Source organism: Mustela putorius, unplaced genomic scaffold (assembly GCF_011764305.1).
Source record: "Mustela putorius furo isolate JIRA1106 unplaced genomic scaffold, ASM1176430v1.1 tig00537227_pilon_pilon_pilon, whole genome shotgun sequence".
In the NCBI taxonomy this organism is placed as follows: Eukaryota; Metazoa; Chordata; class Mammalia; order Carnivora; family Mustelidae; genus Mustela; species Mustela putorius.
Window position 1 is genome coordinate 5,490,727 of NW_025422368.1, and position 21,466 is coordinate 5,512,192.

The 21,466-nt window shown below is 54.7% G+C and overlaps 1 protein-coding gene across 9 annotated transcripts in view; it reads right to left on the reverse strand.

Annotated features, from left to right (window-relative positions):
• Positions 1 to 745: 745 nt before the first annotated feature.
• The window catches only part of ASIC1 (acid sensing ion channel subunit 1), a 44,671-nt gene continuing 23,950 nt past the window's right edge, over positions 746 to 21,466 (reverse strand). For 5 of the 9 annotated variants that reach the window (XM_045073473.1, XM_045073474.1, XM_045073475.1 and 2 more), the window contains 9 exons: positions 6,566 to 6,716; positions 5,811 to 5,938; positions 5,380 to 5,533; positions 4,935 to 4,991; positions 4,316 to 4,469; positions 3,806 to 3,897; positions 3,205 to 3,284; positions 3,013 to 3,117; positions 746 to 2,856 (listed from right to left, as the gene is read on the reverse strand). In XM_045073473.1, coding sequence (XP_044929408.1) covers positions 2,752 to 2,856; positions 3,013 to 3,117; positions 3,205 to 3,284; positions 3,806 to 3,897; positions 4,316 to 4,469; positions 4,935 to 4,991; positions 5,380 to 5,533; positions 5,811 to 5,938; positions 6,566 to 6,716 — 1,026 coding nt within the window. In that variant the 3' untranslated portion in view covers positions 746 to 2,751. Of the gene's footprint in view, positions 2,857 to 2,993; positions 3,118 to 3,204; positions 3,285 to 3,805; positions 3,898 to 4,315; positions 4,470 to 4,934; positions 4,992 to 5,379; positions 5,534 to 5,810; positions 5,939 to 6,565; positions 6,717 to 9,367; positions 15,776 to 21,466 lie in introns of those variants that run through there. The other 4 variants (XM_045073472.1, XM_004778835.3, XM_045073470.1 and 1 more) reach the window with 4 other exon arrangements.

Genomic DNA, 21,466 nt, shown 5'->3' on the forward strand with positions numbered 1-21,466 from the left:
GAAGACCATAGAGAAGAACTCTGGGATAGAGAGGCTCTGTGAGCGGGCGCCCCCAGGCCGACGGGAAGAAGACAAGGCCCTGGAAAGGGGGACCACACCTCAGCCTCAGCGCTCTGATGACGGAGGTGATGGAATAACTGCTTCATGCAGGCACAGGAGATTTAACTTTCCAAAGTACTTTGTTTTTCGTTTCCTTCTCTTACTGCTGTAAGCCTGTGGGGCTGAAGAGGAGAATGCACTGTTTATTCCATTTTACAAACCGGAAAGCTGATCTTAGTGAATGACTTGGCAAAGATCAACCGAAGTTAGCAGTAGAGTCAAAGCCCAGAATCCAGATCTTCAAGCTCAGAGCCCAGGGCTCATTCCACAGATGCAGTGCCTCAATAACTACGCCAAACCAGAATTTGAACCCAGCTTTGTCTCTGACCTCTAAAACCTAACCTGCTTCCAGATTTTATTTTGGATTTTGACCCCGTCCCCTCTCCAAAGAATCCTTTGTACTAGGACTTCTCTTTGGGACTTCTCTTGCTTTTGACCTCTCCCTCTTTCCCCGCCCATTGGTTGAAACCATTCCTGGTGCGGGGGCCAGTCCGCCCCACCCTAGGAGGACCAGGGTCTCCATGCTCAAGCCTCCTCACTTCTCCCTGACTGTTTGGCTCCAAGCTCAGCTCAACTCTAGGCACTTCGTGGGAAGGCCTAAACACTATTAAGCTCTATTTAAATAAGAGAAAAACGACACTGAAGAGATGGTTGAAACCCAGTTTATTAGACCAGAGGCATGCGTCACCCATCGCCCTGCCTGCTGTTCCCCATCTGGCGCACATCCATTGGCCTTGCTCCTGCTTCCCTCTGGAGAGGTCTGATCTCCAAGAAACTTCTAGGAACCAAGAGTTCCCAGAAACCCCATAGTCTTACTCTCCAGCTCCAGGCCAATGCACAGCTGACCTGCAGAAGTCCTGTTCTGGGGTTGGAGACCAAGAGACAGTTGGGCAGAGAAGGCCTGGGAAGGGGTAGGGCTCTGGCCTAGGAGGAGTGCCTGGGTGAGGGGTCATGGCAGGCCCTCTAGCTCATTCATTTCTCATTAAGATAGGAAGAGAGGGACGGAACAGCAAAGCTTTCAACCACCCTTCTAGGCCTTTACCATTACCAAACTGTACCTCACCAGAAAATATAAGTGGTGGTCTTGGGTATCAGTGGAGGAAAGGAGGCTTGGCACCCATTAGAAAGGAAAGGTCAGTGACTGAGGACCTCAACTTCTGCTTGTCAGCACCCCACTGTTCCAGCTACAAGAGTCACCAATCCACCACTCCCCTGTCTCTGATACCCTTGTTTTACTGTGTAGAGCAGATCTCCATTCCCTGGTTGGGGGCTCTGTCTGTAGCTACCCCTTCCCTGGGGAGGCCATAGTCAGCCAGGCAAAGGGCACTGGGATGGTTGAATAGGGAGGGAATGTTAAGGCTACAGGGACAGCATAGGGGGCCCGGGATTGGCGGGAGACGGTGAGGCCAGAAAGAGGCAGAGCTTGTGATTCACAGCTTCCTTTATGTCGCCACCGAGACAGTGCGAAGGTTACAATGCGCGTGTCGTCTCCTTGTGCTTCTCAGAGGGATGTGTGTACACAGTACAGACACCAGGGGAGAGAGTCCAACTCTTTATACAGGCGAAGGCATTCAGAGACCAGGGAGGGAGTAGAAACACAGAAAGGGGAACTTTGGTGGGAGGATGGTTCTTAGAGACAAGAAGGGATGGGGTAGAGACAGACAGAGTTAGGGGAAAGTATATACAGAGATATAGCAATATAGAGTCTGTATCATATAGAAATAGAAAATGCAGATGAGGTTGTTGAGAGAAGCAAATGAAGTTGGGGAAGAGGATTTGGGAGAGTTCCATAAGAAAATTTATGGATGTAGCCCTCTGCAGGGGCCCCTGGGAGAGGGACCAGTGAGGTTAGGCACCAGTGCCCCTCTCCGTGAGCTGGAAGCCAACCAGCTAGATCTTTCATGGGATGGTAGAGGAGTGCTACCTCTTGGGATTTCTTTCCAGCAGTTCAGGGTTGGGAGTGAACTTAAAGGTATCAGGATGTGGCCTACAGCACCAGGGCCACATCTTCTCCCCATCATCCACTACTTCAGGGGATCCCCCACCCTCAACTCCCCAGAGACTTCACATGTAAGGGGGGGGATGGAGCTTAGGATCTTAGTTCCCTCCTGGAGACTTGGGGTTGGGGGGGGTCACTGGGCTGAGAGGGTCTCTTAAGGCTGGGGAAGCCCCCCCACTAGCCCTCCCCTTCAAGGTACATTCTCTGGTTTGGGGCCAAATTCCAGACCCCAAGGATCTCCTCCACCCCCCACTGGGAGGGGCTTTGGTGACTGGTGGCAGCAGAATGTAGGTGGACACTCAGATGACAGATAGCCAGACAGACAGAATTTAGGCTGGGAGCTGGGGGAGGCAGCATGGAGCAGAGAGGGGCAGCCTGAGGTCACCTGCCCCATTCTCTCTTTTTAGTTTAGTTTAGTTTTTTTTAGATTAGTTTCAGTAAAAATAAAAAGAATGGGATAGAGGCAGGGAGAGGACTCTATGGTCAAGATTCCTTCCTCACCACAGACAAGAGGAAAGGACTGCCCAGGAGTGGGGTTCTACCTTGGGAGGGGGAGTGAGTCCCCAGGGCAGATTTTGGAGGGGCATGGCCCAGGGCCCCCTTACTGTCCTAGCCCTCCCCACCTAGGCCTTTGGTACGGTGGCCTGCGGGGCTCAGCAGGTAAAGTCCTCAAAAGTGCCTCGGGCCGGATGGTGAGGTAGGATGTTGGCAGCGTAGGTCATCCCAGCGGGGTGGCCCCGGAGGCTCTCACACGGGTTCTAGGGGACAGGCACAGGACAGGGACTGATTATCAGAAAAGCCACAGGTGGTCCTGGGGCGTGGGGGAGGCAGAGGAGAAAAGGTGGCAAGGGTGGGGGGACCTGGGGTGGGGGGAAAGGGCGGGGCTGGAGGGCACCTCTGTCTCGCTCCCTCACATGTCTTTTGACGTCATCCAGGCTAAGGGCCACGCCCTTGTCGGCGCTGCTCCTTTTGGCCTCCTTCTGGCACTTTCCTCTTCTGCACAGCTTGTGCTTAATGACCTGGGACGGAGGCGGGGCGGTGAGTGGTGCGACTGGCTGGAACCCCGCCCCTACTGTGACCCCACCCAAAGCCCCGCCCCTGCTTACCTCATAGGCGTAGTCAAAGAGCTCCAGTACCGTCAGGATGCTGGCCCCAATGAACAGCCCCATCTGGCCCCCGATGTCACCTGTGGGGGTGGGGAGGCGGAGGGCGGAGGATCATGGGAAGGTCAGTGGTGTGAGGATACCACGGAGCAGCAGAGCTCTCTGGGACAGGGGCAGGCAAGTGGTATTTGCAGAAAGATCTACAGCATTTGTACAGAAGGAGCACAAAGCAATTCTGGTGGGGGTTCTTATTTTCTTCTCTATGTTTGACCGCATTTTCCTACTTTTCTAAAGCGGACAGGTATTATTCAGAAAATGGAAAATACCCCAACATTCATTCTCTGGGTAAATTTTCAAAGGCTTATGAAATAGTCCCCCATTCATGCCCACAGTACTATATCTTCCACTTTTCCCTAAGAGAAGGTTCAGCCCCATCTTCCCACTACATACCAAGACAATAGAGTTGGGGGGGGAGGCCCTAGGTGGGGGAGGGGTGGCAGGGGAAGAAGGAACTTGTGGGACAGAGGTGGGCAGCCTCTTTGGGCGGTAGGGTGTCGCACCATGCCCGTGACATGGGAAGGGGACAGTGCCATAAGCAGCTCACCCAGGAGCCCTGCAATTTCATAGGCCTTCTTCTGCTCAATAGTCTCATAGTTGAGGACTTCAAAGAAAATGTCCAGCACCAGGATGTTCTCCCTGCAAAGGGGTTGGGGGAGGAGACCTAGGTTCAAGTCACATCTCTGTCCCTCACTGACTAGGTGACCTTAGCAAGTAACTCTCTGTCTCCGCATCCATAAAGTGAGATGTTGATGGGGGTACCTGCCTTGTAGAATTGTCGTGAGGATCAAATGTGATGACAAAAACAAAAAGACGCCCTGCGCACTGGCGAGCAGTTAGAGCAGTAAGGATGAAGATACAGAATGAAGCAAGGAGGAAAGAGAGGTGCTTCCTTTGCTTGTTCCAGCTTGATCTGCACTCCATACCCATCCCAGACTCTTTGGTTGCCTTCCTCTTGTCATCTGCACCTCCTCCTGTCTACTGGCTCCCCAAAGCCCACTCAGACGCTTTATAGTCCCAGCCCAAGGGCCCTGCCCTGCACAGTCAGAGCCCTTACCCTATGTACTGCTCAGACTTGTTGAACTTCTTGGCCAGGTACTTGGCTGATGCTTTGCTGGGGATCTTGACCATGGACAGCTCCTTGCCATAGCGGGTTAGGTTGCAGGGCATTTCACACACACAGTACTCCTGGTCCTTCTCCACCAGGAAGTCTGTGCCCAATGGGGCGAAAGACACCAGATGAGTGGTGCCTTTCGGCCAGTACCTTCCCAACATGAACATCCTGGCCCCGTCCAAAGGAAGCCTGGGCCCTTTCTCTTTTCTTGTCCTGTTCTTCGCCTCAGCTCTTTGCCTGCCCCTATGCCCACCCTGGGCTGATCCTCCTCCAGACTTCCCATGGGTATTTCTCAATCCTTTTATCTCATTGCCTCAGGGCCCTTGAGGGTCAAGCAGCAGAGATGCTGCTAAGAGAGGGGAGGGCCCCTCCCAGGTACTCCTGCCCATTTTTCAGAGGGACTTTTAGGGATGCTGTTTCCAGCCTTGCTAAAGTCAGACACGAGAGGGTTCAAGTGAAGCCTGATCCAGGAGTTACTTGAAGCTTCTGGGGACTTGGTGTGAAATCCCTATGCACGTGGCTCCTACCTTCCCCCAGGCTGCCCTGAGACAGGGGTGCTCACCCAGAGCAGGATCCGCGCACTCCTTGTATTGTTCTGGGGTGCAGTATGGGGCATCCCCTAACAGAGGAGGAAAGACAATGGTGAAGAAGGGACATTAAAGGGTCTTGTGATGATGGTGGGACCAAGAGTCTAGATTCTAGAAGACTCGAGTGGGCGGGAGGGCAGAACTAGCCAGGCCCCAGTGTGTCCCAAAGGTAAGCACCACCCCCCACCACAGGTCATCCCTCCTAGACCCCTTCCTGCCCATTTCTGTGGGTATAGGCAGGAATTGAGGCAAGAGGGACAAGAGCCATAGGAGTCTGGAACAGGGCTAGAACTGGGGTGGGGAGAAGCCATTTAATCTTGCTTCCATGTTGGCAGGAGGTTGATATGCGTGGGGGAGCTAGTGAGGGGCCTTGAAGGCTTGAGGGGCCCCCAAATCACGTTTGGAGCTTTGGGGCCTGACCTGGCATGTGCACCATACGACAGTTACAGTTCTCCACCAGGTAGCGTGTCTCACAGTCGATGCGGCAGGCAGTAATGCTGTAGGAGTCGAAGAAATCCGAGTCCATGGTGACAGCTTTGCAGGTGCCCCAGGGCGGGGGCAGGTAGATGAGCTGCTGGGAGAGCCGGGGAGCTGGGGGGTGTGGGGACTTCTCCCCTAGTCACCTTGATGGACTTCTCTGACAAGACGCAGGACTTGGGAGTCCTGCTCCCTGTCCCTCTGCAGACTCTGAGGGTCTCAGTTTCCAGAGCATTCCTGTCCATTCATGCGGCTCACTCATCAGATCGGCACGCAGGCCCCAGCTCACCCATCCCTCCTGTATTGATTACCCACCACTCCATCTCGACCCCTCAATACCCCACCCCAGGACCAGCCTCCTGTGGCCCTCTCACCCGCTGCTCCTGGCAGGACACAAAGGTCTGGAACCCTGGGGCCACACCAAAGCCCAGCTGGTCGATGAAGGGAGGTTCATCCTGACTGTGGATCTGCACTTTGATGCCCGCTTCGAAGGACGTCTCATCTATGGGAATGAGGGGCATGGGGTGTATTGCGAGGGCCTCTGACTCCCTGACTTCCTTCAGAGCTGGGGCCATGCCACCTCTCCTAGGGATAAGCACAATGCACACTGGGACCCTGGGGGAAGGGTTAGTCTATGGAGGCCCTTGCCCATCCCCAGCCTTCTTTTGGGTTCGATGGCTCCATGCTGCCCCAATGAACCTTGCATCCTACATACTTTTCTTACCTAGCTTCGGCTATGCATCTTGGTGTTTCGAATTCTTTCCCAGACACTCTCTATTTTTCCCCCTCCTTGTCTCCCTTCTCTCTAGATCTCTCAGCCCCAAGGTCCCCGGAGACCAGACGGACGGCAGGCAGCCCAAGTAGAGAGGGAGTTATTTATAGAGCGAGTGGCAGCCACTGATGGATAGGAATGGCTGGTTACCTTGGAGAGTAACTGAGCCAGGAAGGGGGAGCCAGAGAACTGTGAGGGTGGCAGTCAGGTAGAGGCAGAGTTGGAGATGGCAAGATGCTGAGAGGAAGGGAGGAGAGCCCGAGTCCTGCCTCAGGTGCCACAGTGGATCTCGGGAGTCCCCTGGTGGAGGCCAATGGCTAGGGCCATGGGAAGGGGCCCCCAAGAGAAACGACATACCAGTCTCTCCCCATACAGGCAGGTACTCATCCTGCTGGATGTCCAGCATGATCTCCAGCCCATTGCCAGTCCCACCCTTCATGGTCTTCAGCCGCGGACGCCCGTCTCGGCCCGAGTTGAACGTGTAGCACTTGCCATACCTCGTGAAGACCTGGCAAGGGCAGAGTGGAAAGCCTGAGAGTCCCGCCAGCTCCCTCCTACCTACCAAGCCTTGTCCCCAGATCCCTCCACTGCTGTAAACTCAACACACTTCAGGAACCATCTCTTCTCTGCAACCCATTCTCCATTTATCCTTCTTCCCGCTCATTCTCTGCCCTTCTTTGCCCAGGACAGCCAATCCCTGGGGGCTGCACTGCCCGTGCTCCTCTGCCACTTGGACAGGCTTCAAGTTGGGTTTGACCAGGGGGAACTCTCAGTGGGGGAGCAGAGGGCAGAAGGAGGGAGAGCTCATTGTATTCATCCTTCTCCACCCTTCACCCCTCTGAGAATGCTCTGGCAGTTGTTTTGAGCCTCTGAGACTGTAGATCCTGCCAGAAAGCCTCCCTGCAAAGCACTGCTGCTTCTCTGTGCCCCTTGAGCCTGTTGGTGACAATGCACCACTATCACTAGCTGCCTCAGGCCCCAATAGGCAGATTTTCCTTCCCTCTGCCCACAGCTCTATAAACGGTCCTTTTGTTCTTCTCAGTTAAACTGTCTGAGTGGCAGTCTTCTTCCTGCTGGGCCCCTGAGACACATGCTGGGACCTCCATCACCAGGATCCCGTCACTGCCATACTCCCAGTCCCTCCTGGGGACCTTCTCTTCAGGCCCAAACTCCCAGAGCCTTCTGAGATAGATCTTCTTTTCTCCTGGATTTTGCCTCAGGCATCTGAAATTCTGCTCTCCCCAAGGTCCTTCCCTCTAAACCAAGCTAAAGCTATTTCGTTTTCTCCAGCCATTAGTCCTGTGTCCGTCATTGCCCCTCATCACCAGAACCTGAAAGCAGACCCAGTGGCCATGGCAAGGACCATGCTCACCCAAGCCCTAGCCCTTCCCCTCCCAGGATTTGGTACTGAGCATCCAGATACATGGCATGTTGGGCAGTGTTTGTGCAGAAGTAATAGGGCCTCAGAGGCACTCCCAGCCCTGGGGGCAGTCTTCCCACTCCATGCCTCAGAGCAGCTCTGATCACAGCTCTGAGTACACGGTCACACAGAGAAAAGTGACCCAATTCTTTATGGCCCTCTCCCCACAGTTTTTCTGAGTGTTTTCAGGTTCCCATAAATGGGGCGAGGGCGATTTCCCTCCTGCCTGATGGTGACCGAGTCCACGAAGTGGGTCAGAAGGTAAATACAGACATAGCTCAGAGAAACAGAGAGAGAGTGTCAGGCCAGACCAGAGCATGGAGGGGATGGTTTACTAGTCCCCTTCCTCCTTCCTAGAACAGCCTCCTCCCCCATCCAGAAAAGAAACAGCAAAGTCCACAGATGAAGCAAAGAGGGAAGTCCAGGGACTCCTAATCCCCCAGCCCGACACGCGGTTTTGTGGCATTCAGTCACAGGCTCCAGGCAAGTAACTCTTGCCTATCCTCTATCTGGGAATGTGAGGGACCCCAGGTAGCTGAGAACGCAGCCCTCATTCGGGCTGAGCGCTGCGCTGGGAACTCGTGGACTGCTGCTGCCACCTCGTGGTTCTATGTGAGAAGTGTCTGCTCACCCTCTGTTCAGAGGAAGCCTGGTTGACTCCTTCGTTATCCCATGTTCTGTATTTCCTGGCCTGCCTGAGGCTCAGTGGCCAAAACCTCCAGATCCCTGCCTGCAGCTGGTCCATGATGCACTTATATGATGACACCCATCTGGTCCTGTGCCAGGGAGGAGGTGAGGGGCTGAGGGAAGGGTGTGTGGGAAGGGGAGGCGGGCATCTTGTCCCTGGAGGGGGCAGAAGAGTCGTCAGGCCAGATGGAACTGGAAGCTGAACTGGGGAGGGGGTGGGTTGCCACTTGGTCTCTCAGCAAGGAAAGCCCTAGACTCCAGAGTGGGAGGGCAAGCAGGAGGCTGACTCTCTATCTAGGGCTTCCCCAGGGAAGACGGTCCCTGATCACTTAGAGCCCTGGGGCCGGGGCGGGGCGGGGGGACTGAGAGGAGGACTATTATTCTCCCCCAGATAGACAGACAGACAGACACACACAAACACACACTGTAGGAGGAAAGACCAAGCAAGGCTGCACTGAAGTCCCCACTACAGTCACTACTGAGAAGGGGCGTGGTGGGGTGGAGTCAGTGACTATCCTTACCCCTCCACCACCCTTCCACAGCCTTCTTCCGCACCTCCAGAGACCAGGAGACACCTGCCCCTGCTCCAGTCCAGGGGTACTAGTCAAAACTGTTAGGGCCAAGTATAGGTACCAACCATGAGAACAAAGGTTGACCTCAAAGACCGAATAAGGTCCCAGATCATGCTGGCTCACAGGGAGGTCTGGGGCAGGGCCAGAGATGCTGGAGAATATTGGGGGGGGGGGGCACACCAGTGGCCTCGAGGCAGCCACTAATTACCAACCAGCACAGATGGATTTCCAGATTCTAGCTGGAAGAGCAGCACTGGTACAGACCTGAAAATAGTAGCCCAGGCCCAGACCCTAGGGCTCCCAGGGCCAGCTCTCTGGCCAGGCCCTGAGGCCTGTCAGAATGGGGTAGAGAAGGGGTATCCCCGGGGGAGGCAGGGGAGGGGCAGGAGGGCCACAAGCCCCAGCCCTGGGAGGTGATGTTCAGGGTGAGCCGTGTCAGGCACCCTTGGGGGGCTGTGCCAGGTGTGGGCCCCCACTCACCACTGAGAAGTTGTGAGGGCCACAGGGCCCCCCGCAGTAGGAGCAATACAGCAGCATGTCCTCCAGCCGGTGGCAGGAGCGATTATAGAAGCGGTACAGGTTGAAGGGCTCCCCGGAGAAGGCCTCGGGCCCCGGTGGGGCAAGGGGCACCCCAGGGTCATCACTTTCATCCAGCCCCAGCATGGGGGCCAGGTAGAGCAAGTCAGGGTAGCTGAGCTGGGACAGGCGCACGGCATTAGTGTTGCAGAGGGTGACGGCCGGGAAGGCCAGCTCCGTGGTGGCCACCTCGTCTAGCAGAGTCACGTGCGGGTAGCTGAGGTAATAGGCGACGCGGTCCCCCACCTGGCACAAGAAGGCACCCAGAGCGAGGACAAAGGCCACTGCCCACAGGGCCTGCCTCAGCCCCGGACCCCCCTCCACGAAGATGTGGCTGGCGCCGTGCAGGGTGCAGCTGTTGGCAAAGGCCACCAAATCCACGGGCGAATCCCCCTCTCGGGCCTCCTTTGTCACTGCCTCCGTTTCTTTCTCGTCTTCCTCCTCTTCTGATTCTGAGTTGTGCCGCCGCTGCCAGTGGGGACCCCAAACATCTCCCAAGGGCCCTGGGGCCTCCTCTCCAGAGGAGAAGGACACAGAGCAGAAGATCTGGATGGGCATCTTCTCCGGGGGCTTCCTGGCCCCGGGTGGGTGGGTAGGCAGGAGAAGGGAGAAGCAGATGTGGTCTTGGGTAGGATCTGGCAGGGTCAGCCACCCAGCCCCGTCTGCCAGGTCTCTGCAGCCCCACCAGCCAGCCGGCTGTCTTTCCTCGCTGGGGCCTCCGCTGGCTGGTGGTGTGGCTGAGATGGGCGGGGCATGGAGAGGAGGACCTGCGTGCCCTGCTGGGGAGGGCCGGTGGCGTCTGGGCTGATGAATAATGGATGGCAGTGGGAAAGGGAGGCTGATGGAGAGGAGGGGGGCCAGAGCCCCTTTCCGGTCACCAGCTCCAGGAGGACAGAGGGTAGAGGACAGTGGAAACCCTGGAAAAGCCTCGGGGCTCCAGGTGAGATGGGACCTAGCAGATTCCTCCGCTCCACAGCCCACAGCAAAAGTCCGTGCCCCTCCCCATGACATTTAAGCCCCCTGTCACCCTCGCATCTGTTCCTCAGCAACTCCCTTGGTCTTCCTTCCCTAGTGCTGGGTCCTCGCCCCCATTCACCCCCATTCTCACCTGATGCAGCCATTCTCCTGAGACACTGGGGCCTCCCGCACTCTCTCAGACCTCTAATTCCTTTTTGACTCACCCTGACTCATGATCTACCCCCATGTCATTGGCCACACCCCCACCTTGTCCCAATACACTCCAAAGACCCCAGTTCCCTTACAGTCACTGCCATGACCCCAATTTACTCAGTTCCTTCCTAAGCCCTTAACTCCCCTGCAGTCATTGCCTTGACCACCAATTTCCCCACCGTCAGTCTTTGACCCCATTTATCCTCCCCTCGCTCCCCTGACCCTGGCTGAGCTTCAAGTAAAAACCCCCTTCCCCCACCCTGTGCTGAGCTACACTTGGGTCACTCTCCCCTCCTCCACCTTTCCCTTCTGTGGCTTGGGGGGCAGCCCAGGTTCCATTAGCAGAGGTCTCTCACTGACCACAGACTCATTTATGGCCAGTTCCCGGCACCAGTGGGGGGAGGGACCCCATCTCTTGTTGCTGAAAATCTTCCTGGCAGATCACCACTCCCCTCCCACCACCCAGCTTGCCCACCCCTCACTGGTGCAGGAGAAGAGTTCGAGGAATTCTTTCTGGCAGGTGGAAGAAACAGAACAATCTGCTAGGTAAGGTGGAGAGTGTCAGGAACCAACCTGGGGTGCCCCCCAAACCCTCAGTCCCTCAGAGGTTCCCCATGCCCCCAGTTTACCATTCTCTGACCCCAGGTCCCTGGCCCCTCTGTATGCTCTGGTTACTCAGGGCCACTGAGTGAGGAACTTGAGCCACCAGTCAAGTCTCTAGGGCCTAGAAGGTGACCTGAGGGGAGGAGTGGGAGGGAGGGAGGGAGGTGAAGCATGTTAACCCTTTTTCTGCAGGGCCAGAGACAAAGCAGCAGGAGTCCCATGAGTCTACTTGGACCTTGCCATTCCTTACCATCACATAGCCCCAGACCCCCTCCCCGCCCCTTTTCTCCCCTCCCTCCCTGCTCCTACACCTCTTCCTTTCTCCATTTGCAAGCAGGGACCCTGGAGTATATTAGGGATGTGAGGCAAGGTGCCAAGTTCCAGCAGAACTGACTGATGTGGGACCTTCAGCCTCAGCTTTGCTGCCAGGGACACAGAGGCCCCAAAAGAAGAGCAGCCTTTGAGATCTGACTCCTCGCTCTCCTTTCCCCATTGCACTCGGACTGGGCTCCACCTTTTTTGCCTAAACACTGGCCTCCCCACTGGTCTCCCTAATTCCCTGCCTCCCCAGTTTCTCCCCACCTTATATAATACCGTATGTGATTCTGACTGTTCTCTGGCGCTGAGACCTTCTTCACCCCCTAGTGCCTCTTGGTAAAATCACGCCCATCTTGGGAAAATTTATGTGAGGCCTTTGTAATTTACCTTCCAGCCTCCCTTTCCTATCCACCACCCTCCCCCAAACAGAAGTCTAACGTCCAGCCATGCCCTTCTCCCATTCTGCAGATCCCCTAGCTCCATGTCTTCCTTGGACTCCATCTAGAGAATTTCTTCTCATTTTTCAAGACCTTATTTACATGTTACCTCCTCCAAGAAGGCTTCCCTGACTGCATAGGGCATAGTGAGTACCCATCCAGGAAACAGAATGAAGGGATCAATTCTGCTCAAGTCCCTCCCTTCAGGCATGAGTAGTAACCAACAGCTCCTTGAGGACAGACTGTGAGAATGAAAGACCAAGACACAGGGACCATGCGAAGAAACTAGAACCAAGGAAGACCAGGAGCACCCAGGGCAACCAGAGAGGTCACTGCAGAGATGAGACAGTCACTGCAGAGAGAGAAGGTCACTGCAGAGATGAGAGAGATAACCCACCACCCCACCTCCAGCTGTTGTCCTCAGGCTTCTTCTGCATGAATTCAGAGGTTCCTTTCCTATTTCCAGTCCTGTGTGCATTTGCCTCCCCGCACCCCTCCCCGTTCCCCCTCAGCTCTCAGAGGGCTCTGCACGTCCTCAGGAAGTATTTCAGAGGTAAGTTGTAGGTCTGGGTTGGGGGTGGGGAGGCTACAGCTGCCCATGCATTCCACACCCACGAGAGGGCGTTGTTCCCCTCCTCAGACTCCCTGGAAGGGCATGTAGATCAGAAGGAAGGGGGAAGAAAGGAAGGCAGGGGGCACTTCCACCACCGGGCTTCACCAGACAGAAGGACAGGCACACACAGAGCAGTTTCACAGGACAGCAAGTCCAGGATGGCACGACCCGTCTTCCCCCACACCAACATAAAGACCCACACTGCACACCTACACATCACCACACACAGCTCCCTTGTGGGGCAACAAACATACACACACCCCAAATGGATTTCCTCTCTCCTCTAAAATCCTCTCCCATCTCACCTTGCTCCAGTAGACCAATCCAAAGTTTGCGCAGTAAGGGGAGGTAAGGAAAGTCTCAAGCAGCGCACATAGACCCGTAAGCACAAAGTCCCAGGAGAAAAGCCCCAGGGGAAGTGGCCAAGCAGAGACCCATGCAGGACAACATCCACTTCTGAACCCTCTGTCCAAGGAGGAAAGCCTTCCCCGTGTCAGTCCCTACCCAGTACCGCTCTGAAATTGTGTGTGGTAACTCAGTGGTTTCTGACTTTTTCCACATCTCTTTCTAAACACGATCCCCCAACCCCCACCCCACTGCAGCCAACATCTGTAGAATGTTTAATGCTTCTCAGTAGATAGTTCATGGAATCCTTATACAACCTAGTGAAATAAACAGGTTTGAGTAACATCGCCCCCATTTGACAAATGGGGAAACTGAGGCACGGTGACCTGTTCAAGATTCATGGAGAGCAAGTGGTGGGCATGAGACTAGTATTAGATCACCCCCTGCAAACCCCTTCCCCCTACATTCTTTCATTTACTCATCAAATATTTACTGAGTATCTATGTGCTGGGGACACATGAAGAATATACAATGGACTGGGTTCCTGCCCTTGTGGAGTTTACGGTCTAACGGGGGAGCAGACACCGTTTCTAAAAATTGTAAAAGTAAATATTTAATTGCAAATCATAATAAGTGCTATGAAAAGGTAATTTGGCTCTATGGGAGCAAGTGCCAGGAGGATCCAACTCAGCCTGGGGAATCAAAGCAAGTTTCTCTGAGGACATGATGCTTGAATTGTGATCTAAACAATAAGGAGGAGTAATTAGGTAAAAGTTTGTATGAGGTGGGGCAGGGGAAGAATATTCTAGAGGGCAGAATCATGCAAAGGCCCTGAAGATCCTGGGGGTGGAGGCGGGGGGAGAGCTCAGAGGAGAATATAGCTGGAGAGCCAGAGTGGGGTAAGAACAGTCCGGAGAAACAGGCAGGACCCAGACCCCTTGGGGCCTTGAAGGCCACAGCAAAGATTCCTGTTCAAGGACAATGGGAAGGTTTCAAGTGATCAGAGTAGTGTTTTGAAGAGACAACTAGGAAACAGCCAGAGGGGCTGCTGGAAGACCTATCAGGAGACTATCCCAGGGTGTAGGTGAGACAGGAAGTGCACCAGCTTGGAATGGGGTAATACAGGTGGAGATATTTAGGGAGCAAGAGTGGCAGATCCCCTTAAGGGAGGGGAGGGAGATGGAGTGTAGGGATGCTTGCTAGTTTGCGTAAGTGGCTGAATGGTGTGGTGGCTCACTAGGCCAGGAACACAAGGAAAGGACTAGTTCGGGAGATAAGATGATGAATTTGGCTTTGCACATGCTGGGTTTTGTGAGCCTCGGGGACATCCAAGTGGAGGTGTGAGGGGGGAGATTAGCCACCAGCACAGAGGGTGAGAGGAGAAAGCTGGATGGAAGCACATAATCTGGCTGGTCAGGGTCTAGATGCTTACGAGATGGCCCAAGGAGAGAAAGTCGGAAGGAAGGATGGAAAGAAGGAAGGGAGGGAGGGAGGAAGAGAGGAAAAGAGATCAAGCCTGATCTGTCAATATCAACCAAAGCCAAACAGAATACCAACCCGTGACTCAACCACAGCCCCTAGTTACATACCCCAAATATGAGTCCATTGGACAACCAGAGAACATAAACAAGAATGTTCATAGTAGCTTTATTTATAATAGCCAAAAACCTAGTAACCCCCCCAAAGGTCTAGCAAGAGTAGGATGGATAAATACATTTTGGTGTAATTATATAATGAGAAGCTACACAGCATTGGCAAAGCGTGAACTACCACCGCACAAAATGGGACAATCTCACAGACAAAATCATAAGCAAAAGAAGACAGGCATGAAAGTGTGCAGCCTGTATGGAGGATACATGTACTCTTAAGAACTTCAAGAACAGGCGGAACATATCTGTACTGACAGAAGTCAGAATAATTGTTGACTCTTGTGGGCTAGTACTGACCAGGAAGAGGCAAAGGAACTTCCTGTGGTGTTGGAAATGTTTTAGACTTTTTTTTTTCTTTTTTGAAAGAGAGAGAGAGAGTGTGTGTGCGATGAATGGGGTTCAGGGTAGGGGGAGAGGGAGAGAGAGAATCTCAAGCAGACTCCCCACTGAGCACAGGGCCAGATGCGGGGCTCGATTTCACCTCCCTGAGATCATGACCTGAGATGAAATCAAGAGTTGGATGCTTAATCGACTCAGCCACGCGGGTACCCCAGGAAAGAACACTTTAAAAAAGAGGAGGTGGTCAACCAGTTTGAATGTCATTGAGAGGTTAACATTATTTATAGGATCTGGCCACACGGAGGTCGCTGGTGGCTTTATAGCTCTAACTGTTTGGGTGGATTGCTGGGCGGGGGGAGCCGCGGGGAGAAGGTAGCCTCAAGTGGAGTGGAGAATGAGTCTGAGATGAGAAAATGGAGACAGTGGAATATCGACTTCATATTTCTGAATTATGTCTGGGAAAGGAAGCAGAAAGAGCGAGAGTGGGGGATTGGAGGGAGTTGTGGAGTTGAGAGACCTTTGGTTTTTGGTTTTATTTTAGCCTCGACCCTGATACATAGCGAATGCTCAATAAGTGTTAGCTGTATATTGTAGCTATATATTTCAATATGGGAGAATCTTAAGCGTGTTTCAGTGTCAACAGGTAGATCCCACCGGAGAGGGAAAGACTGTAGACGAGGGAGAGGTGGAATCTTTAGGGTAAAATTCCCCTACAGGTAAAAGGAGATCAGATGGAAAGACTAGGCTGAGATTTCAGCCTAGACAAGAGCGATGCTCCCCTACAGGAAGGGGGAGGGCTTGGCTGAGGCTTTGATCTTCTCCCTGAAGCAGGTAACAAGGTCATTTGTTCAGGGTGTAGGGGGTGCTGGGAAGAGTGGCTCTTTGAGATGAGTGGTGAAGTTTGCAGTAGTCACTGGGACCAGCAAGGTGACCTGGAAAACACAGCGGTGTTGCCAGGGGGCCGTGCCCACCCATTTCAGGATGTCGATCATGAGCACAAGGGGACTGCAAGCTGGCCTGTTGTGTGACCTTCACTGGTCGAGCTTGGCTGTCCTGGAGCCACCTGAGGAAAGCCAGTGGCGGGGCTATCCACTAGGGCTGGGATTTGGCCAAATGGTGCAATGAAAAGACGGGGGAGTCAAAAGACTTTGGTGTGGCCAACCCGAGTCTGCCGTTCCTTCTCCTTTGCACCCTTGTTTATCCTTCCTGCCTCCTGCTTCCTTAGAGAGCGTGGCAAGCTGGGGACCCAGACACCCTCCTCCTCATGCTCCACACACCGGTTCCTACTGGCACACACAAAGACCCTGGCCTTCGAGGATTTCAAGTCAAGGTCCCACTCTGGCATTCACCAGCTATGTTACCTCAGGCAAGTCACCTAACATCTCTGAGCCTCAGTTTCCTCGTCTCTCAAGTGAAGATATTAATATCTGCCTGCCTCCCAGAATTAGGAGGCTCATGAGCTAAAGTAAAGGGAATTTGTAAATTGCAAAGCTCGACTGGAAGAGATGATTAATTTTGCTGGTATGTGCTCTGCATGCGACCAAAGGTTTGCCTGCACACAGGCTCCCTCCCACAACCGCAATAAGTGAGCTATGTGCACCCCCCGAGCTCATCCATACACGTCCACTACACACTCTAACCCCCATCCACATTCTCAGGCACCCCCACAGAGGGGCACACGTGTGCTTACACACTTGGGGCACACCTGCAGGGGGCATGTCACAGGAAGGCTGAGTTGGCTGCTGTCCACCGTCAAGGCCACTGCAGCAGTCTCACCCCAGGGAGGTCCCCAGCCTGCCTCCATGATCTGATGCATCAGTTAGAGACGCACAGCCCCACAGCCATGAGCTACAGGGCCCAACCTCCCAGGCCTTGCCCCCCTCCCGCCCCCCACAGACACGTCAAGGGGGTGTGGATGAGAGAGGACTGAAAGTGTTTTCTTTCCAAGAAATCACAGTAGCTCAGAAAAACCACCACTTGCCCTCCCTCTCCCTCGGGAGTGGCCCTGGAGAGCCTGGGATGGCAGAGTCTGCCCTTATGGTTTCTTAAGGGAACGTCCCCTCTAGGGAATACACAGCTGTTTCGCGCTCATTTTACAACTTTCCATGAGGAAGATGTGTGATCCACGAGTCCTGGAAAGTCAGTGCCGCACAGCCATTCCAAGCGTAGGCCAGCGTGGACTTAGCCAGAGAGTCCCAGAGGCTGAAGGAGGGGCTGCCCCTTGGCAAAGAATCATTTAGCCATCTATTTGGAGCCTCCTTTCTTCACGAGAAATTGTGCCTAGAAGCTGAGAAATGGAGCCAGATGCAACTCTGCCTAAAACAGAACCCGGGGGCGGGGGTGGTGGTGGGGGTCCCGGGCACAGCCGCACCCCTCGCCAGAACTAGGCACCACTTCTCAGTCTTGCTGTCTGCTTCCCAGTGTTGCCTCCTAGGATCCCCACGCAAGGGTCCTGACTGGAAGGTCCTTTGCTGGAGGGTAGAAGGTGCTGGAGCGCCACCTCAGACCTCCAGTGCAGGCAGGCTTATGCCTCGGTGCCTGCGGGGATGGAGAGGGTGGGGGGGTGGTGAGAGACGGGGAGTGGAGAGGAGTGGGGGGACTGGCCAATGACCCCTGCTAGACAGCGGTGGGCTGGGCACATGCTGGGGGAGGGCTGCATGGGGGGGGGACACCCCACATCCCACAAAACTGGAGATTCTAGATAGCTGATCCGGGCTGGGGAGATGGGAAGGACTCCACCTACATGTCCAGAGTCCAGTACCGCCTGGTACATTACTCCCTGTTCCCTACGGATGCCTTTGTTACCATCCCCACCCCCTCATCGTGGAACCCCCCCCCCTTCCCTGTGAATTGCACTTGATTCTAAGCTCCCTGAGGGCAGGGACGGGGTCTGTTCACCCCTACACTCTGGCACCCAGCACAGCACCTGGCACTTTGAAAGGGCTCTGACACAGGAAGGAACCAAGTGGAGCTTCGCACTTCCATCCCCAGCCTCCTGCGTCATTCCCCGCCCCCACCCCCCAGGACTGAAACTGCCTTCCAGAAAGTTGAAGCATGCTCAGAAGCAACCTCCACCCACAGCAGAAATGTGGGACCTCTCAGCAGCCCCCCATCCCCACCCCAGGCTTCTTGGACGCTTGCCGGGTGCAGCAGTGAGGGAAGCTTTGGGTTCTCCCTGGGCTGGGGCAGGAGAAAGGCCCAAGGCTTGGAAGCGCTCCTCTTCCCCACCCCTGCATTTCCCACTCTGCCCCCAGAGGCACTTAGTTACTTACATCAATTCTCTATTACTTTAGCCAGCAGCCGGGAGATCAATTAACTTAGAGTAGCCTCTTAGCTAACTGCAATCTGGGAGAGAGGTGGAGTCCAGAATGGCAGGGGGGGGAAGGAAGGAGAGGGAGAGGAGGCGAGAGAGAGGAAACTCCGTTATCCCAAGGATGTTTGTGTGAATATGCGTATGAGAGAGAGAGACACACAGAAAGACAGAGAGAGAGCGACCCTAACCAGGGTCCCCTGGATTCTTGTAACCGGCTCCGCTCCGAGCTCTCTCTCATCTCCTCCTTCCAAGCTCAGGCACTTCTGAGGGAGGGAGAGAAAGCAAGGATGAGGCTGGAAGCAACGCCCTCCTCCAAAGTTAGCCTCTCCACTCCAGCTCTCTCCTGTCCTGCTGCCGTCTGTGGTTGCTCCCCTTTCTTCCTCCCCCCTCCACACCCCCAAAGACAGCCCAGACTCTGCCCCTGAGCAGGACCCTCCTTCTCTCTAGCAGTCTGGGCAGCCTCTTCCTGCAGCAGCCCCTCCCCTGCCTGCTAGCTGGAGGGAACAGACCCAGGTGGTGAGGCCAGGCCTTCCCCAGGGACTCCTGGTCTTAGCAGTGGGAGGGGAGAGAGACAAGCTAGGGTGTTGTGGGTGTGAGGGGTGTCAGCGAAGGGGCAGAGTTAAGTTGGGGATGAGGAAGCCCCCATGCTAGTCCTGACTCTCTCCGGGACTTGCCATCCCTAGCTCAGCTTGTTTAAGATGGCCTCTCCCTCCCTTCTCCAGGTCCCGGGATCACCCACCTATGCCCACTGCTTCTCTCAGTTTCTCAGCCCTGTAGATACGGGAGTCCTGCCCCCCTCCAGAACCTTAAGTAGATTTCTGTGCCCACCACCCCTCACTCCATCTCTCCTCTGGGGAATTTCTGCCTCCACTCCAGGGTCCTGGGGGGACACTCCTGCGGGCCCCCGCAAGGATTCATGTCCCCTATCTCTTGTCCCCCCAGTTCCACCCCCCTCCCGAGAGAGAATACTGGCGCCACTGCACACCCACCCCCAAGATTTCCATTTTCTACTCTCTCCTTCCTTCTCTTCCAGGGTCCAGAGATGAATTCCCTGCTCTCTCTCCCCCAGGCAATGGCTCTGGGTCTCAGCTGGAGCAGGGGGACGGCATGGGGCTGACTGGGCAGCCATCTGCCAGCCCCCTCCCCTCGGTGCTGTTCAGCATTCCAGCCACACAGGCGCTCCCACTGCCAGGGACAGATAAGGTGCAGCTGGAGGCTGGCACCAGCTGCAACTGTGCTCACTCCCTCCGGCCTCCACCCAGACCCAGGCACACAGCTGCGCCCCTGGTCCCCCTCCATGGAACCCCTGCCCTGCCTTGGTCTGACTGCCCCTGAGGTGGAGTGGCAGAGCAGAGCCTCCAACCCTGTTGCCCTGGCAACCCGACATCCCCCCCACGCAAAGGAAAAGAGGTGGCCAGGGAAGAGGGGTCCTTGAGAGTGGGTTCCGTGGTTGCTTTTTTTTTTTCTTCTTTTTTTGGTAGCTCAGCAGAGAGCTACTGAGGTTGACCCTCTGCTTCTTCAGTCTGAAACCAGTTTCTCCCAGATTTGGCTCAGGTTCCCCATATTTATCCCCACTCTCCCAAGCGGCCCCAGCTACAGCTGGGGGATGGACCTGGTCAAACACGCTGTGACCACCAGTCCCCTGTGGTTGAGCTGGACTGAAAGTACCTCTGAGGGGAACGCTCGTCCCTGCAGACCACCCTGCCCGAGGAGCTGGAGTCTCTGAGGGACCAGAGTCTGCTCCTTCCTATGCCTCCTGAACTGTCCTCCCTGAGCAGGGATCTCCCATGTTGAATGAGCTTGGTCCTTGGAAACCTGCAGCGGACTTTACGTGTACCTGTGCACATTATATTTAGCAAAAACTGTGAGCCAGGGCTTGGACTTCCAGTCAGAACCTGTTTCAAAGCAGCAGAAGATGCCAAGGAGGTCTCTCCTAAGCTCTGACCCAATAGGCAAATGTTTCCTGTCAGTGCCACATCTGTCCTGGGGCTAGATACACACCTCTTGACCTAGCAGAGAATGGCAAGGATGGAGAGGCAGATGTTAAATATTAGACCAAAGGAGAAGAGAGAGAAGATGGAGTATCAGGCAAGGGATGTCCACACCCCCTTGGAGCCAGGGAGCTGGAGGAGGGGGCCGGAGCCCTTCTTTTCCCCCAGGGACATGTCAGACATGGACTCACAACCCCACTCCCATCTGTGTAGGAACATCCCTAGGGCCAGAAGTGATAGAGTTCCCAACACAGAGACAGTGTGTAGGGAGGTCAATGAGAGAGGGTAGAAGGAGGGGCTGAGACCTCGGGTGCAGCCAGATTCAGGGTCAAGTCTTTGACATGGACTGAGAAACATAAAAAACCTAATCTTCTCTGGCAATCCAGAACCCCAAAATGCCCGGGCTGAGGCCACCTATAGGCTACTCTCATCTCTCTCCCCCACCCCAACCTCAAGCAAGGAGAAGAACTCAGATTGCTCCAGAATTCTATAAACCAGTCAAAGCTCCGTCTGAGTACTCGGAATTGTCCCCTCAGATAACACGAACCAGTCACATGTCAGGATCTCCATTTTCATAAACCGAACATGTCCTAGCATCACCACTTGGAATCTTTCTGGATTGCAGGGACAAAGAGAGCCTCAGCTGGACACTTTTGGTGGACTACTGCACCCCCACTTTGTATCTTCTCAGTCTGAGCCAAGTACTCTGCCCTTTATCCAATACTACAAACTATTCAAGCTAATGGGTTTTCTCTTCCTCGCTGCTCCCTTCTGCTGTGTGTTGGCTGTGCTGCCGAGGGGGATGTCTCTGCCTTTCACCTAACTTCTACTACTCATGGGTACATCAGTGGTGAGCCTGGGAACCCTTTGGTCTCAGGCTCTGGAGAATCCAGGACTTCCCTGTTTTAAGAAAGGAAAAGAGGGAAGGTTAAGAGCATCACCCTCTGCTCCCCATCAGCTTGGCTCAGCAGGGAGTGTGGCCAGGTAACCTTTGTCTGGCAGGATTAACAAAGGCCCCTGAGACTGGTCTGCACAGCAGGCCTTAAAGGATTGGGAATTCTTGTGTAACCTCAGCAGGAAAATACAAGCATGACCAGGGCTCCAACATTTCTACGCAAACCCGATGCAGTTCACGCTCCCATAGCGCCAGGAGGAAGCAAGCAAGCAGGGGGGAAATGGGCAGGGAGAAAAGGGAGTCTCTGAGAGCAGAGAATTAGGGGCAGGC